This window comes from Mus caroli, chromosome 18 (genome assembly GCF_900094665.2).
Source record: "Mus caroli chromosome 18, CAROLI_EIJ_v1.1, whole genome shotgun sequence".
In the NCBI taxonomy this organism is placed as follows: domain Eukaryota; kingdom Metazoa; phylum Chordata; class Mammalia; order Rodentia; family Muridae; genus Mus; species Mus caroli.
This window is the reverse complement of record NC_034587.1, coordinates 30,508,454-30,526,113: the sequence shown is the minus strand read 5'-3', so window position 1 is coordinate 30,526,113 and position 17,660 is coordinate 30,508,454. Positions and strand designations below refer to the sequence as shown.

The following is a 17,660-nucleotide window of genomic DNA, read 5'->3' as shown; positions in this document are numbered from 1 at the left end:
GGTTGGCTGCCAAACACCTCTCCACCTGCTTTCAAGGAAGTCCTCTGAACTTTTCTTATCTGAAGACGAAAAACCGTTTGGGTATAGGTCAATTTACACTGCGGTTGCACGGTTTAGTTTTACTGTCCAGCACCAGGCTAGAAAGCAAGCAGGGAGATGGGTCATCCTCAGAGAGGGTTTCTCACCAGACTTTGCAACCTGTCTTAACTTAGCAGCACCTGATTTGGGATCTTCACAATGGAGACTTTGGTCCCTTCTCCCTTACCACCATCCCTCATTTGTTATTTCTCGCCGCAGCCTTGCCAAACCTTTTACAATCAATGGGCCATGGCACACTGGCTCTGATCCAATCCTACAAACCCTTACGCTTCGGGAACTGTCTGGCTCCGGCCAGCCCACACGCACGCGGAATCGGTCCATCCTCGGAGGCCAATCGGCTCCCTTCACGCTGAGGCGCCAGCCAATCCCAGCGAACACACGTTACTCCCGCTAACACCCCACGGAGGTTCCCCTCAGAGAATACGGGCAGGGCGGGGCTGAGGGCGTTGCTCGCCTTCACCCAGACCGCCTTCTGCCTTCTGATTGGCTGTGGCTGGAAAGCGTCCCGCGCCCATTGGCTGCTGCCGGCCGCGCTGGGCGGACTGGAAAATATCTTGCTGAAACGCGCGGGGTTACAGGAGTGGCGAGCTAGCTTTTCCTGGAGTTGTTGACCTTCTGGCATCCTCTGGTACGGGACAGGAAGGAGGGCGGTCTGCCGAGAGGGGTCCAGCGGGGCCAAGGCGAAGCTGAGCATCTCCTGGAGCTGCCCCCCGTAGAGGGGAGAGAGATGGCTGACCCTGAGAGCCCGTGGTCACAGACTGGCAGGTGAGAAGGGAGCTGCCCTGTTGAAGGGCCGCGAGCCCAGCAGACCTCAGTTTCCTCATCTGTTAAATGATAACTGTAGTCGCGCTCCCCGGGCTTGTGGGGGAAGGTCCCAAGGAGCGTGCTCCGCGGAGACTCCGCAAGGGACATTCCCTCTCATCAAGCTTCCACGGAAACAGGGTCCTCAAGCGACACTTCCTCAGTCCTCTGTAGCTTTCAAGTCCGTGGTTTAACACAGGAAAGCTACTGCTGCGGATTTCCTTCCTTTCTGCTTAGGGGAGATTATTTGAGGTTTGGGTATTCAGGAGCTAGGACAGCAGTTAAATACACTGTGACACTCAGGCTTTTATGTCAAACTTGGACGAGTCTGTGGATCCAGTTTTCAGAGTTTGTTTTTTCAGGATTGACCTGTAAACTCAGATCAAAAAGCTTGCTTTGGAATTTTTGTTCTCTCGCTTATTTGCCTTTTGATCTTGAGCAAGTAACTTTTCCATCGCAATATCCTCTATCTGTAAAGTAGTGATAGAGAATGAACTCTTAAGGCTGTCGTGAAACTCAAATGAAACAACACAATGTATAACTGCCAGAAAGACTAAGCACGTAGTAGGACATCACGACTTTAAAAACCATCTTAAAAGGATGAAGGACATTGAAGACTCATACAGTAAATTAGATTCAAAATTCAGGTTGTGGTGTCATTAGGATGTAAGTATTGTGTCGTGCATTGGGTAGAGTGTTAATCTTGTCAGGCTGTGCGTCGAGGTGACCATTTGAAAGCGGGTCATTATACACATCACAGAAGTGTGTGTTTATGAACCAGTCCTCTAAACCAAGCAAGGACCAGTCTCCAAAACGGAAAGTTCTTGACTTGAGTTAGAAAAGTTAAATTACCCGGTCAAGATAAGTTGGAAATTGAGTGTTAACATTTTTCTGTTACAGTGTATAATTTAATAAGGCTTTAGTTTGCTATCTTGTTGAAGAAAGTCTGTGGCTTGTTAAATGGGCACAATTCACAATTCAATAAAACTTTATTAATTGAATACTGGAAGGTTAAAAGTTCTGATACGCATTTGGGGGACTTTTTGGGGTAGCATTGGAAATGTAAATGAAGAAAATACCTAATTAAAATAATTTAAAAATTTGAAAAAAAGTTCTGATACGGAGAACCTTTAATAAATTGTGCTAAACTACAAAAGAAAAAAATAGTTTATGGGGCTTCTTTAAGTATTTCCTTTCCAAGTTTGTGTACTGGATGTATGTGTGTGAGTGTCAGCACACACATGGCAGGGCTCCTGTGGTACACAAGGAGGTTAGAGAACAACATGTGGGTCACTTTGGGGGAATCAGATGAAAGCACTTTTAATCACTGAGCCATTTTGAGGGTCCTAAAATGTTTTGTGTTTAGAAGGGAACTTACTGCCATTTCATTGTGGTATATAATTGAGAATAACTGTTAGTCACAATTTTGTTGCTAATACACAGACAGCATCAAGAAAATTTTCCCAAGCCCCAGTAGTTTCCAGTCAAAAAAAAAAAATATGGACATAGAAAACATCAATGTAAGGTTAGCCTCAAAAAAAAAAAACATTGTAAAGCAGACAAATAATTAACTCTTGGCTTGAAGATTAACAAGATTAGTGACCTTTTGTATGGAGTGGTTAGAGTTTGTTTAGTTACGTGGTGCCTCTCATCTCTGTTATAGTTGGGGAAGTCTTGATAGATCAAGAAGGGAAAGGATTGAGTTAGGAAGAAGAAATTCGGAGTGCTATTTAAAACTGTCTCCACTGTTGAAGATTGCCCAAGGGTAAACTGGGAGCTTTGCTTTCAGTTAATCCAAGCACCTGCTTTTATCAGGAGAGAGCTGAAACCTGTCCAACTCAGCCCTATCTCCTTCACTCTAGCTGTGCTCCAGCAAACACATCACCGAGGGTCGGGTTACCATTATTTATCCTAGACTTCCCTGCAGGCATCCACCGCTGAGTGAAATACTTCAAGGATGAAAAGAGAACTTTTGATGTTATATTTACTTCAATCTCTGCTTGCCTCCTTCTTCAGCATCCTTAATGAGGCTGTTAATTGGAGTTTCTAGAGTCTTGGCTTTATAATTGTCATGGAGATTTATTTAAGGGATAGGATAAAGCCTGAGAGAAAAAACTGGATCTTCTCTGTTTTCCTTGGTTTAGAATTGGGTGTATCTTAGACACTGTTAAACACTTAGTAGCTTCACCTGGAGAACCTGTTCGTTTGTGGTAAAGTTGTTGTTGTTCGGCAGTTCAAAGGTGATTGGTATAAGTAGCAATCCATATTTTATTCGTTGGCTTTCTAGAGCATACTCATCAGAAAGAGCACAACCCTGGGCAGCTATATTCTATGCCCCCAAAGACTCTACAGCCAAATGGTGGGATATAAAGGATTAGTTACAGAGTGGACTGTAAGCAAACACTGGGCAGTCCATCACCAAAGCATAGAAATGAGGCAGCCAAGCTCCGCTGCACGTAGGCGGTGTCACAAGTCTTGGAAGTGCGTTAGAGAGCAGATGGAAATGATTACCAAGCCCAATGTCTCAAAGTTGCAGATTCTTATCTTTATAGGTAGCATGTATTGCTTACATTCCTCTCCTGGGTTTGTACAAGCTAATGTTTGGTTATGGTAATAGTGGCTTTCCATTCCGTTTGATTCCTATCAAATAATTTTGAAATAAATAAAAGTTCTTATCTGCCACCCACAAGAAGCTAGCAGGAGACCTTTGGGTATTCAGATTGTGGCTTAATCACAACGATCCCACTGCTGGATAAGTGTCTCTTATAAGCTCTCCAAGCTGTCAGGTTGGCAGGCTCCTGAGTGGCTGCGGATATTCTTGACTGGTAGACTTTTGGCATGAGCTCATCCACTTTCAGTGGGTTGGTGGGATCTCTCCTTATACACAGTTTCCATCACTTTTATGCATCTCAAGTTTTCGGCTATTGACTTTTCCATGTGTGCTTTCTCATTTTCTACTCCATTTTAGTATTTGAGGTTTCTGTACTCTACACTGTGCTATTTAAATATTGGCCACTGCTTTGATTTATTCCTGTAACCTTTAGGTTTTTTAGATCAATACATCTCAGCTCTGGTTGGAAGACAGAATTGTCCGTGAAGCTTTTCCTGGTTTCGTTTTTAGTGATTTGATGGTTGTATAGTGGGCAGCTTTTCTCTGTTAACCTTATATAGAAGTAGAAAGAGTAGGGATGCTGTAGAAATTATACTCAGAAAATGGAGTCAGCATCCAAAGAGGGTAAAAGAATACCCATTCTTGGATGGGAAAAAAAGCCATTTCAACAGTGATATTAAAGTCTACTGTGTGCCGCATGGTGAGTGTTCTAGGTGAGTGTTAGTGGAACAAATGACAAGGACCCTCAACATTGGTATGAAAATCCTACTGTGTGTCACGTAGTGTTGCAGGTGACTGTTAGTGGAACATAGGGCCAAGACCCTTCCTCTCCTAGTTAGGGAATGTGGTAAAGAATAGGATCATGCACGAGTATAAAAATCAGCCTCAGACACCGCTAAGCACAGTGAGGAATGAAAGAACGATTTAACCATTCCTTGAGAAGTCTGTGCAAGGGCAGGAGTTTTAACTGCAGTTGGCATTGTACTTTGTTAGTTCACACTAAGCTTTGGAATCCAGCCGTGTAGGCAGAGGAGTCCCAAGTCCAAAGATCCAAAGCCTTGACAAGCTTGGCCTGAGGAATGCACAGCCCTAGGAAATAGAACCCTAGGCAGTGGAGAGCAGTGGGATGAGTAGACATCTCTGGCAATCATTCATGGTGAGTCCCAGCCTTTTGGCTTGAGAATCTGGACTCACTTGTCTTTCGTATAACAAGTTGCTAAGAAAAGGCTGGGCAAATAGAGATGTGCCATCAGATCAAGGTTCTTGGTAGGCCTTTGGATGTGGACCTTGGAACTGCCTGGAGAGCTGAGAATTAGAGGAATGCTTGAGCATCAACAGTTTATAGATAAGAGAGCCACCTCCCCACTAAAGCATCAATAGCCTATAGATAAGAGAGCCACCTCCCCACCCTCCTCCTGTTTGTCTCTTTTTTATGATTTTATTATGAGTGGTTATTATAACAAAAGTCTTGATTATTAGCCCCAGCTATGAGTTATTCTTCCCAGGGTTGGAAAAACTGCCTAGCTCCCACTCTCAGAGTTTCTGATTGATTCATTGGGAGTGGGGTCCATGCTCATCTGCCTTCTATAGCTCTCCCAGGAGAATTTATTCTGAAAGGTTTGACTTACCCCAGAGTTTGCTGATGCTAAACTTGGTTTCCATAACAGGAAGATCAAACTGGAAGGACTGTCTGATGTTGCCTCTATTTCAACTAAACTTCAGAACACTCTAATCCAGTATCACAGCATTGAAGAAGATGAGTGGCGAGTTGCCAAAAAAGTGGTGAGTGTGTAATTGCCGTTTGGGTGTTTATTATATGGCCAGTGAACTGTCTGAAGACTTTTAAAATATTGGGAAAGTATGCTCGATAAATAATGTGTGGAATGGATGTACAATTGATAATTCTGCAAATGTATTGTGGGTCATCTTACAGAGAAAGGAACTCATTAGCTCTTTGATTGTTAGACTTGAGCATAGGTTCATGGTGACGAGAACAGTGGACAGTTTTCCAAGTCAACAGAGTTTGCACTGATATCAGACATGAAGAGCGTGTGTGTGAGTGGACAGTTAGTATTCCTCTTGACCATGTGATTGGCCAGACTGCCACATGGCTGAGTGTTAGAGCCAAGCTTAGAATCAAGGCTCCTCTCTAGTTCTCTAGTTAGTTTTATATTTAAGAGTCAGATGCAAAGGATTCGGGGGAGACGTAGGAACTAATTCAATATAACATAGTCACAATAAATGTGAATTATTTTAAAAATCCGTGAACAGATTCAGAATGAAGTCTTTAAGGTTCCTAATGTCATAGACTGAATGTATCAGTAACAGTAAATAGCCATGACTGGGATAAAAACAAATAATAGCAGCCACTGATATAGTACAACCATTGAATTTTAAAGTCATTGGATCTCTGAGCTACTGAAAAATCTTTAAGGGGTAAGGTGTAACTACAGTGTCATACAGAAGAAACGAAAATGCAGGTATCTTTATGACATGAGTAACTACTGTCTCGGAAAAATTGCTTAAGTTGTTTTTGAATGCAAAGTTAAGCACTCTGAACCACCTATGTGACGGTCACCATGTGCTGTCTTTGTTTTTCTAGAAAGATGTGACCGTTTGGAGAAAACCCTCAGAAGAGTTTAATGGGTATCTGTAAGTAAATGCTCAGTTTTGTAACTCATACATGGTATTACATGATCACTGTAAATTTCAGGTTTCATTTGTATGGTTTTAAGCTTTCTAAGAAGCAAATTGATCATATGAATTCAGGACCTTAAGAATGGCCAAATATTTTGTATGTTGAGTTGGACATAAATAAAGCAGTAGGCAGATACAGATCTGAATTTTTTAGCATTGCAAACATAACCTTTGTAATAGTCTACATTGGTAGGTGTTATAGTACTTTTAAAAAATGACTCTTTTGAGACAGAGTGGCCTTGAAGTCACTCTTGAAGTGAGTCCTCATGGACATGTGGGGCTTCCTGCTTCAGTTTCCTATGTGCGGGAATCCCTATGCCCAGGTAGCATTCTGTTAAAAAATTCTCCTTGAAGATCCCATCAATAAGGTAATAGTGATTTAAGTATTGTTAATATTAAAAACTAGGCATCTTCATACTAAATTTTGAAAACATCTGCACTTGAGAGAGTGTTGGTAGCCTTTAAATATTATGTTTTAAAAGTTAGGCATCTTCATACTAAATTTTGAAAACATCTGCACTTAAGAGAGTGTTGGTAGCCTTTAAATATTATGTTTTAAAAGTTTACCTAATAATAAAAGAAAATGTTCATACTATAATATAAATTAGAGATGAATACTCAGCATAAACATAGACTTATTTTAAATATATATTTATTAAAATATTTTACATAAGACAAAATTCATCTTTAAATAGGAGTATTATGAATAACTTTTATTCTTCCTTCTCTTATAGTTAAAGATGAATTATGCCTGTAGTCAAGAAAAGCATGTTGATTTTTGTTTTAAAGCCAGCATGGACAGTTACCATATGGAATTAAGTAGAATGTTCAAATCTTTACGACTCAGCCTTTTTTAAAAAATGAAATCTGCTGACCCCACTTTGTATATGCAAAATTTTCTGAAGTGCTATACCAAAGATACTGTTTCCAGAAAGATGAGTTGTACACTCTTTTTGACCTGGACAGGAAGATTGGAGTTGAATCAAGCATTGTCAGCAGTCTAGGAATGAGTCCTTTCGATCAGTAGTTCCCAGCTAGGATGGAAAAACATGGAAAGAACTAAGGGGGTGCCCCACTCAGACTTGAGAAGGTTTCAGGGACTCAGAGAAGAATAGATGTTTCTTTAAGAAATGATGGCAAAAGAATTGTCTCTGCTACTTAACCGTGGATGAGAAGTTTGTTTGGGAAGAAGTTGTACCTATACAGCTAGCGCATGATGCTTGGGATGCAGAACCATGCTTTTGAATGGTGTTTCAATTCTGTACAAAGAAATGCAGTGTTATTTGCCCTCTGGCCTAGTTCTGTCCTTCCTCAGCCTGGTACTCACAAGGTTTTGAATTTACTGGAGTAATATTGAGAAAGACAGGAGTAATACATGAGAATTTAAGAAGGGGCCTTATTGGGTTTGCAAAAAGCTTCTTGTAGTTCCTCTGGAATGTGTGCAAATTTGTGATAGTATGCAGCTTTCTAGGGAGAGACCTGTGGCCGTTCTCCAGCTCATATCCAGAGAGCTTTTAAGTTAAGTATTTGAGAGTTTGAGAGGTGAATGAAGCGGTACCCTGTTAGTGTATATTTAATTCCAGTGAAGCTGAGTCTCTTTATTAATGTTTTGGATTATCCTACCTTGTGCTTTGTCCATCTTCTACTGGATTATCATTTTCATTGATTTTTTAAAGGAATTACTCATGTATTACCTCTATAACAACTGCTTGTGTATTTATATGTGTTATACATATCTTTTCCAAATCTATGCCTCATACGTTCCTTAAAGCCAGTGTAGTCGTGTGTGGGTGCAGTCTCTAACATTACAAGGGGACAGGGTCTCACAGCAAACTCCTGGATCCTCCCTAGGTCTCACAGTCTTCCCTCTCTTTCCATAATGTTCCTGTGTTAACTTTTATTTATTACCAATTCCAGTGTTAGCTCTGTGCTGCAGTGTTCATTTGGATAGCCTTTGCTTTGTTTCTTGTCTTCTAGATATAAAGCTCAAGGAGTTATGGATGACGTGGTCAATAATGTCATAGACCATATCCGCCCAGGACCCTGGCGCTTGGACTGGGACCGGTTAATGACCTCACTGGATGTTCTGGAGCACTTTGAAGAGGTATCTGTTTAGTAATATTATTACAGAGGGTGTGTGTGTGTGTGTGTGTGTGTGTGTGTGTGTGTGTGAATATGAGCATGGCAGAGAGACAGAGAGGTAGAGACACCACATGTGTGTACTGACATTTGTATATGCTTGCATTCATTACATTGATTGAGGAGAGTAGACATAGCAAAGATGCCTCAGGAGTGTCCTATGCTGCCTTCTAAAAGATGAGTTCCCCGTTCTATATAGTTATTTATTTAGTCACTTATTTATTTATTTTGGAGACAAGATCTCACTGTATAGCCTTCACTGGCCTAAAACTTGCTTTATATACGAAGCTAGCCTTAAACTCAGAGATCCACCCTCCGCTCCTTCTGAGCGCTGAGATTGAAGTTGAGTTTCCTAATTTTAATGGGTGTTAGTACTGAAGGGTTTTACTACTATATCTCTACCTTTGTTGCTTATCAAAATCTTTAGCATCTTTAATTATAAAATTAATGATCTAAAAATCTCAAAGACAGAAAAATACCACCCCTGTATTTAGGTTTCTAGTTTAAAGGTAGATTTTGTTTTCCAGTTATATTAAACTAAAATCAAAGATCAGAGATTAAAAATGTTGCCTAGACAGCTGTCTAGCTTGTGACCCTTCATTCCGTATATACAGTAGACCCATATCATTGGTTACTTTGGTTGAATTGGCCATCTCTAGGCGAATGGAGACTTAGATGCTGACTGTCTCTGGAGTTTATATATCCCTGTCATGTTCACACAGTATCACAGACATTTGGGAAAGAGATCATCCCTGAAGCAGAGCCACTGTAGGCATCCCATTCTGATGAGAGAACACTGTGAGTGTCAGTTCTCCCGAGACATTGATCTGGTGTGCGACTCTGTTTTTATTGGTGACCCCAGTCTTAACTTTTGTCTTTTTCTAGAATTGTTGTGTGATGCGTTACACCACTGCTGGGCAGCTTTTAAATATTATTTCCCCGAGAGAGTTTGTTGATTTCTCCTATACTGTGGGCTATGAAGAAGGACTTTTATCCTGTGGTAATGACCTAAAACTCTTGTTCTTTCTTTAAGTCTACTTTAGATACTTAAAGTTTTACCCTGGGTCTTTCTATATAAGACATATATTTTTAAAGATTTATTTATTTTATGTATATGAGTATACTGTCACTGTCTTCACACACTAGAAGAAGGCATCAGATCTCATTATAAATGGTTCTGAGCCACCATGTACTTGCTGGGAATTGAACTCATGACCTCTGGAAGAACAGTCAGTGCTCTTAACCTCTGAGCCATCTCTCCAGCCCCAAGACATATCTTTTAACCCTTAATTATTGCTACTTTTTTTTTTTTTTGGTTGTTTGGTTTTTTTTGTTTTGTTTTGTTTTGTTTTTTTTTAATGCTAACCTCTGGCATTAAATGACAGTATAAGAGTAAACAATAAATTTGGAATCTTGAAGTATTTCTGTGGGACTGTTTGGAGCCTTTTTTTTTTTTTTGAGAAAAACTTTACCATTTAATTGAGAAGATATGTTGTTTCATATCATTATTATCATAGGGACTTTTTTATTTTTGTATTAGTTACATTTGTTCTCTGATAAGTTCCCACATGTTATCCTCACCTGCCCTGGTCTTACCCATGTGGCACTTTGTCACATTCATATCTCTGTTTTGTTCTGTTACCCACTGAGTTTAATAACCAGGGCTGTCTGTGACAGAAGTTTCGCCTGGTGAGCTCAGCAGTGGGCTCAGCATTGAACATGGCTCTTCCCCTCTCAGACTATGTCAGTGTTCAGTGCTAAGGGTCCTACAAACCTGTCTTCCCACACGTGCTGACAGGATCAGTCTTGTGTGGGCCCAGTGAAGATGACTGCAGTTGTGAGTTCAAGAATATAGTAGTTGTACCGAGCTTAGAGTATGGCATTTTGCACCCCTCCCCCTGAGGCCCTGCTACTGGAATGTTCCCTGGGCTCTCCAAGTATAAATGTCTTGTTTAAGCATGATCCCTTAACTATGCTTGTTAAGTTTTTATGCCCAGTTATGTAATACTTCATCCATAGGAGAAACATGGCTGATTCTGAGAAAGGCATCCAATAACTGATATTTCATTCTAGGCCTTCATACTAGTTTCCTGGTATATGTATGTACACACACGCACACACACACACTTAATATTAGTGCACACTTGAGATGCTTATCTCAATGGGGATGGCAGTGCCCGTGGGAAGTGGTTATGGTGCTCTGTTTATTGTTCTTGTCACTTTGTGACCTGGATCATACCATGTCATCTATTCTGAAGGGATTAGAATTTTCCCTATCTTCCAACCCTGTGCCAGAATTCTCTTTGGTAATTATCTTTCTCATTTTGCTGTGCTCAAAACCCCTAGGGATTAGTTTTCGTTAGTACGGACAGAAAGAACACTATTTAAACAAGAAATCTAATAGTACTGTTGTTTTGGGAAAATACCAGTTAATTGCTATTAATGATACTATTTTAAAACTGTCTTATAGGTGTGAGTGTTGAATGGAGTGAGTTGAGACCAGAGTTTGTCCGTGGCTATAACCATCCCTGTGGCTGGTTCTGTGTTCCACTCAAAGACAGTCCAAACCAGAGTCTTCTCACAGGCTATATTCAGACAGACCTGCGTGGCATGATCCCTCAGTCTGCAGTAGACACAGCAATGGCAAGCACGTTAGCCAACTTCTACAGTGATTTACGAAAAGCTCTACGCAAGGCATAACGTGTTCAACTCCTGTTGCCATGGTTTGCGGACTCTGCTCCTACCCCGTCAGCTCCATGACCTATAGAAGCCATGTTCCTGCCTGCTGCGGCCTGTGGAAACACTGGAGGTGTTGTTGGGGCCATAGTACAATCTCATTTTCTATTAAAAGTAAATGGCTATGTAAATGGGGCATTTACAATTTCTTAAAAGTCTTATTCGCACCTTGTTTGGCTGGGAAATGAAATACCAAGATTTAGGTCCGGGCTAAGTGTAGTCTATTCACATGGGTCAAATAGGCTGCGTGGAAATTACAGCGTGTGTAAACTCAGTGCTATTCATGTTCTTCTGGAGCTTTTTGAACATTTTGTAAAATTATAGTGGCTCCTAATGTAAACATGCGTTTCTCCTGCTATGTTCTCTGAGTTTGCCAGTAGCTTGGACAAAAGGAAGTTCTCCATAGTCTGTATAGATGAGTCCACTATGGGTTAACTTGTGCTATTTTAAGTATTAGGAAGACCACAGGGGACAAGAATGGCACAGTTCAATAGAGTTTAATTTTGATATGTGGGCAACGTTCTTCTGCAAAGTCTATAAAAACATATTTGTGTCCTTATGTGCATTTATTCTGAGAGTGACTGAAAACAACCAGGTATGCTCTGGTGACATCACATTGAGCAGTAGCTGTCACTGAGGGGACCAGCTAGTGGTGCCCCTCATCACCAGCAAAAGGTCAGTGCTAAAAAGTCAGATTCAATGTCTGGTCTATGCCTACATCAACATGAAGCTACAAACTGCATGCTGAAAGATTCAGATTTGATGTAACTTTGATCTGGATTTGTAGCGAAAGCATCATTAGATTCAGCCAGGTGCTTAGATGTCCTGGTATGACCAGAGTGAACTATGAATGAAGCTGTCTCGTGTGAACATTACTTCATGGCTATGACATCCCAAATCCTTCTTTGACTTTTGAATATCTACCTAGTTTATATGTAAAGTGGACATGTGAGGTGACTCCGTGTCCACACACATTTTGTGCTTGTGTGAACACCCAGCGCTCAATGGTGCATGCCATTTCCGTGTAGGTTGCTATTTCTGCTCCTCGCTGGCCTTGCGTGTTTCCCTTTCCTTCGTTTGGTTGGTTGGTGGGAAGGTGGGTGGGTTTGTGTTTCTGTTTTGGCAGATCTGGAGTAGCGTGAGCTCTGGCAATAATGGCAGGCAGGCAAGATGTACAGAGGCCTTCTTCACAAGTCTGTGGTGGGTCAGCTGCATGAAGGAAGGGATCAAAGGCAGGAAGGTCTGCTCTTCAGTTTACATTAGTTTGTTTCTCTAAAAATGTAAAGTCAGTTCTCTACATCCATTCTGACAGTCAAAAAAAGGGAAACTGAATTTTCTCTTCTAAAATTTTTTTTCTTGCAACTGGTGATGAAGATACACACAGAACAGAGGCACAGGGTCAGCGTTCTGGTGGGTGAGCTCATAGCTCTTGGCTTGAAATATCGCTTCCAGGACCTGCCAGACGCAGTTCCCCCCCAGAGGGCTGTGTTCTCAGTTTGTTCATTGCTAAGCTCCTGTCTGACTTCATTGTAACTTCTGAACGGCTAGATCTCCTCTCTACTCTCCTCTTCAGCAATAGGGAAAGAAAATGGACTTGAGAGTGTCCGGTGAAGATTGTGAATTGTTAACTGTCCAGTGTGTCTTCTGTGACTTTATCTGTTTTTATTAGTGAGAGCAGAAGGTCTCATGTATCCCACTAGTCTGTCCATGATCATAAAGTGACAGGAGCCTGGGTAAAGACTTGGTACCAACATTGGATGCTGTCAAGGCTCTCCTTGCCTGCTCCGAATGGGGTCTCTACGGATCTCTCACTTGCCCAGTGTCTCTTGGCTAGACCTCCAGTGAGTGACTGATGAGGTCATTCACTGCTGAGCGGGGACGCACTGCAAGTAAAACAACCCTCGTGGAAATGGTTTCATTGCCATTGTGAGTTTCACAGTGGGTTCAGAAGTTACATGTGAGCTGTCTGAAACCTATGTTCATTAATGTAGAGTTCACATAATCTACAGTTTACCTGTGGTAAAAGTGTGAGTGTTCTTTAAAAAAAAAAAGGGAAAAAAAAAAAACATTTGAAGAGTTGTGCAGCCATCATCACAGCACAGTTTAGAACGTTTCTGTCACCCAAAAAGATCCTTGGTTTCTGTATACACTGTGTATTGTCATCTAACCAGCAGTTACCCAAGTTGCCAGTATAGGGAAGAGGATGAAAAAGATGACATCAGAGCTTGCTAGGTTTTACTTCTGAGAGTAGAGGGGTGTGTGGGGGTGGGGTGTGTTGGGGTGGGGGTGTGCATGCACGTGCATGTGGGTGTGGACGTGCACGTGTGCACATTTAAGCTCAGGAACATTTACATGTTGTAAGTGTGTTATCTCAAGTATTGTAACATAAAAACGATGTGAAGTGAGGATGATACTTGCATACTTAGAGCTGCTGCTTCCAGAGCAGATCTATTGCAGGAAAATCCTACAAGCCATACGTGTAACTCAAAGTATCCCAGCAGAGGCTGGGAGGTGATAGCAGTGAAGGCATTCTCTGCTCTTTTAGAAGCACCTGGGGCTGGGGGAAGGGCTTGCAGCAGTCCATAGCTCCAGTTCTGAAGGATCTTGTGCCCTCTGGCCTCTGCAGACGCAGGCATGTGCACAGTGCTTATACACACATCCAAAAAAACCCCACTCATTCATAGAAAGAAAAAATACACAGCTGAAACTAATTGTAGCAATGTTTTCTCTGACTCTATATCCAAAGTATTTCAGTACACAGCTGATGTAAGAGATATTGTGATAGCTCACTGTGTCTATTAACTCTTGGAAATAAGGTGGGTATTCTGTGCTGGGACTTGCCATATGGCAAGCACTCCTTGTCCACAGGAGGCCTGCAGCTGTTATCATGACTCACACAAGCCTACAGTACCTTTCATTTGCCTTGCTGTAAGATGAAGTGGACAATTCCTGAATTGCTCTCTTCACCAGAATCTTTTATAGCTGAGCACTTTCAGTGCTTGCTGCACACGGTGTCTGCTTTAGAAATGTGCATAAATAAATTACTGATTTCCAGTAAATTTAAAAATTATTGCCTCAAAATTATTTTCACTAAAAGTAACGTTTGATAGGACAGTGAAGGAGAAGAAACAGTATAACCACTCACATTGCCGTGCAGATGAACATTTCCTGTAGCTTACAGCTTGCTGAGGAAGTGTGTGTACTCTGGAAATCTGTGCCCTAGTGTCATGTTCAGGAGACACTGCTTTTAAGATAAAATTAGTTTTATATAAGTGACATTTTGGTAGGAAATACTGGGTTTTGCTTAAAAAAATTCTTGCCTACTCTTGATTGATTAAAGCAATACTCAGCAAAAAAAAAAATAATAATAGTAGAAATATTCTTAGATTTCTGTGCTATAAACCACTGGATCTTATAAATACCAGGATTTCTTTCTTGTTCCATGAACACAATGGGTGTATTTGAAACTGGGGGATTTCAAGTGTAAATCTATATCCTAGGATGTGTCCCCTTTATCTTCTTGTCTTTTCTACTTGAGGATCATTTGACTGATACTTAGTGAACTAAACTAATGTCTCAAGGTTAAGACTGTACCCGAGGTTCTGGAGAAGCAGAGACAACACCCCAGTCTTTGTCACTCATCTCTCTATTAGATCTGAGAAATCCCCTTTGCTGTGGATGGCAGTTTTGTATGTTTATGAGAGCACAGTAGCCCCTTTAGGACCAGATGCTAAATTAAATGGCTGTTGTAGCTTTCTAGACCAAAAAAGAGAAGCTAACAGAACCAGAGAAGCAGATGGGAATCTGGATTTAATGAGGACTCCTTTGAAAGTTACATGAACACTTGTCCAGGCCCTTCCACCCTTCCTTCTTTTCCTGTGGTACCGAGGCCTGGTGCATGCTGGGACTGAGCTACACTTCTGGCCCCCTCAGTGAGCACATGGGACTTGTAAGAGTGTAGGGTGGCAAGATCTGAGCATAGAAGAAGGGAGACCTCCTCCTACAGCACAGGGCTGGAGTTACGGTTTTGTCGTCACTTAATTTCCAGGGATTGTATAAGTACTGCTATGTACTAAATAAAAAAATTCATCTCTTGCAGTCCAACAAGTGATGTATTATATTAAGATCATTTTTAGGAAGTATATCATTTTATGAATCTGTATATGGAATCAGAATAAAGGAGTGCTGATAGAAATGAGATGTATATTTTTAAATTACAGTGGAATCTATCTGAATAAAGATTTCTAGACACTCTTTGTCACTGGTCATTGACCTTGTTTGTGTAAGTTACTTTATCCTTAAGTACTGACCACATGCTTATATATTTACATCTAGAGAATGTCGTCTAACTACTTGAGCTGTTTAACAAGTATAAATCTGGAAAATAAAGCTAACACATGCTAATCTGCCAATGTTTCCTATAATATTAGCAACAATACTGCTAAATCTTTATTTGCAATTTGCAGTCTTACATTGCAATAATAACATACTGGAGGAAATTAACTGATAAAGGGAAGAGGTTTATTTTGGCAAACATGTCTGGGAGTTCTGGTCTGGAATCCAGTAGCCTTGCCATTGACCTCTGGTAGTAGCATGTGCTGAAGAAAGCAAACGAGCAAACACAAAAACAACCATGCTTACCTCCGCATCCCGAACATGAAGAGAGGGAAGAAGACCAGACTCTCATGTCCCTTTCAGAGTGTCCCCTGCTGACTTGTGTACCTCACATTAGGTACCACCTCATAGAACCACTGGGACCAAGTTTTAAGTATATGGCTCTTTGTGGAGGCATTCAACATCCAAATGATAGCAGCTCTGATGCAGCTGAGGAAAATGTACACAGCTGTAGCTATAGTTGTCAGGCACATACCCAAGTAATTGTGCTAAGCTGGCTAGGGGTAGTAGATACTTTAATCTGAAATTGGAAGTCATTACTAGGACACCTGTAATCTAGTTATAAAAAAGCAACTAGGGATGGTGTAGTAATGGAAGATATATGACTATGAAATGGCATGCACACAGTCTCCTCACTGTAACACCTGGCTATTTTACCTGTCCCTGATGGCTTTGGGGAGGGGGGTGGGGGATTAGGTCACTCTCATAGTTCATTTAGTATCTCTTGTCATGTATGGACAGTAAGAAGGCCACCTGAGTCAGATGACAAATCTCCAGGCACTTTACCTTGGACTTTACTCCAGAGTGCTAGAAATAAGTTTGTTCATCATCTGGCCAGTTTATGATATTTTGTTATTGTAGCTAGAATGGACTTAAGCATCTGGATATAGGTAATCACTAATGTTTTCTTCAACTGAAGACTCTAAGAACCAATGTTTCTGCAGTTGTCTTGATCTTTCTCTTAAGACAAAACTGAGCAGCCCGAGGATTGTTTGCAGGTGCATTCAAGTTGAGAAGAAGGCAAAGACATGGCACTCTCTGTCTGTCTGTCTGTCTGTCTCTGTCCCCACTCTCCACTATAACGAAAGCTCTAAAAAGTGGCTGAGAACAAGAATAAGGACTCCCAGCTTCTTGGAGTGTGTGCCTTTGGTGCCTTTAGATAACCAGCTGTAACAATGCTCACAGGTTGAGCTTTGGGAGGTGTATGTGAGATTTCTCTGATGCCCCCTCCCCTAACATAGTAACGAAAGTATTGTCTTGCTGGATTAAAAAACATCTTGGAACCACTTCTAATGACAGATGCTATATAGCTATCATTCCCCTAGTTTATGAGGTGAGGGAATTTTCCCTCAGGTTAACCAATAGCCGCTGTTATATGGCATTATTATAGTGCATTATGGCCATACTCCTATTGCGGTGAGCAAAATGCCCACAGTTTATATATAGGCTTTGTAACTAAGACATAACCCAAAACTGTTTAAAAGAATACACTCCAAATGCATCCGGGAAGAACGAACACATATCTATTCTTGCTCACGTGTGGTGAATGAGAAGCAAGAAGCCCACTGCTGCCAACGGTTCAGCCCAGTTCTCACCACTTAAATGTCAATCTCCTGGACACTGCATCAAGTCATCTGAAAACTGGTAAGAAAATGCAGAGAAGCAGATGTGGGTGGATGGAGAACTGGAAGATTTTAAATAAAACCACAGAAGCAGACATACACAAAATAAGATGTTTGTTCATTAGGATTCTTTCCTGCCATTTTATAATCCTATTTATGTTTTTGTTTTGGTGAAATCTCAGTATAGGGCAGGTGACTTTATTAAGGGAAGTCAAGAGATCGCAAAGCTCACCATGAAGTAAATATATGACCATCAAGTAGTCTTGTGGAACCCGTAAGTTCTCAAGTATTTCCCTCCATTTCCTCAACTGAGCCTCAACCTTAGGATATCTGTGTTTTCTCAGCAAAGGAGGGATCTTGGACAGAATGGTGGGCAACATTTAAAAAAAAAGTTAATATACTGATTTGTACAGAAAGCTTTGCAAATATGTAAGTAAAACTTGATACTAGAGAAAAAGACAATGGTGTTTGGAAAGTGTTCTCCCTATCTTCCCATCTCCATTAGGAAAAGTCAGTTTCCAGACGAGCTGGTGCAGTGTCCGGGAGATTGGCATTTTTTA

The 17,660-nt window shown here is 41.1% G+C and overlaps 1 protein-coding gene across 1 annotated transcript; it reads left to right on the top strand.

The window, feature by feature from the left end:
• The first annotated feature begins 635 nt into the window (after positions 1-635).
• Stard4 (StAR related lipid transfer domain containing 4) lies at positions 636-15,339 on the top strand. The gene is made up of 6 exons (XM_021150530.1): positions 636-864; positions 5,179-5,293; positions 6,114-6,163; positions 8,186-8,312; positions 9,233-9,347; positions 10,818-15,339. Exons 1-6 carry the CDS (start codon positions 827-829, stop codon positions 11,045-11,047), a joined length of 675 nt encoding a protein of 224 aa, XP_021006189.1. The 5' UTR covers positions 636-826; the 3' UTR covers positions 11,048-15,339.
• Positions 15,340-17,660: the final 2,321 nt, after the last annotated feature.

Coding starts and splice junctions, on each gene's coding strand:
- Stard4 (XM_021150530.1), top strand. CDS start 827: ATGGCTGACCCTGAGAGCCCGTGGTCACAGACTGGCAG. Junction 6,164..8,185: donor GAAGAGTTTAATGGGTATCT/GTAAGTAAATGC, acceptor CTTGTCTTCTAG/ATATAAAGCTCAAGGAGTTA. Junction 8,313..9,232: donor TTCTGGAGCACTTTGAAGAG/GTATCTGTTTAG, acceptor GTCTTTTTCTAG/AATTGTTGTGTGATGCGTTA.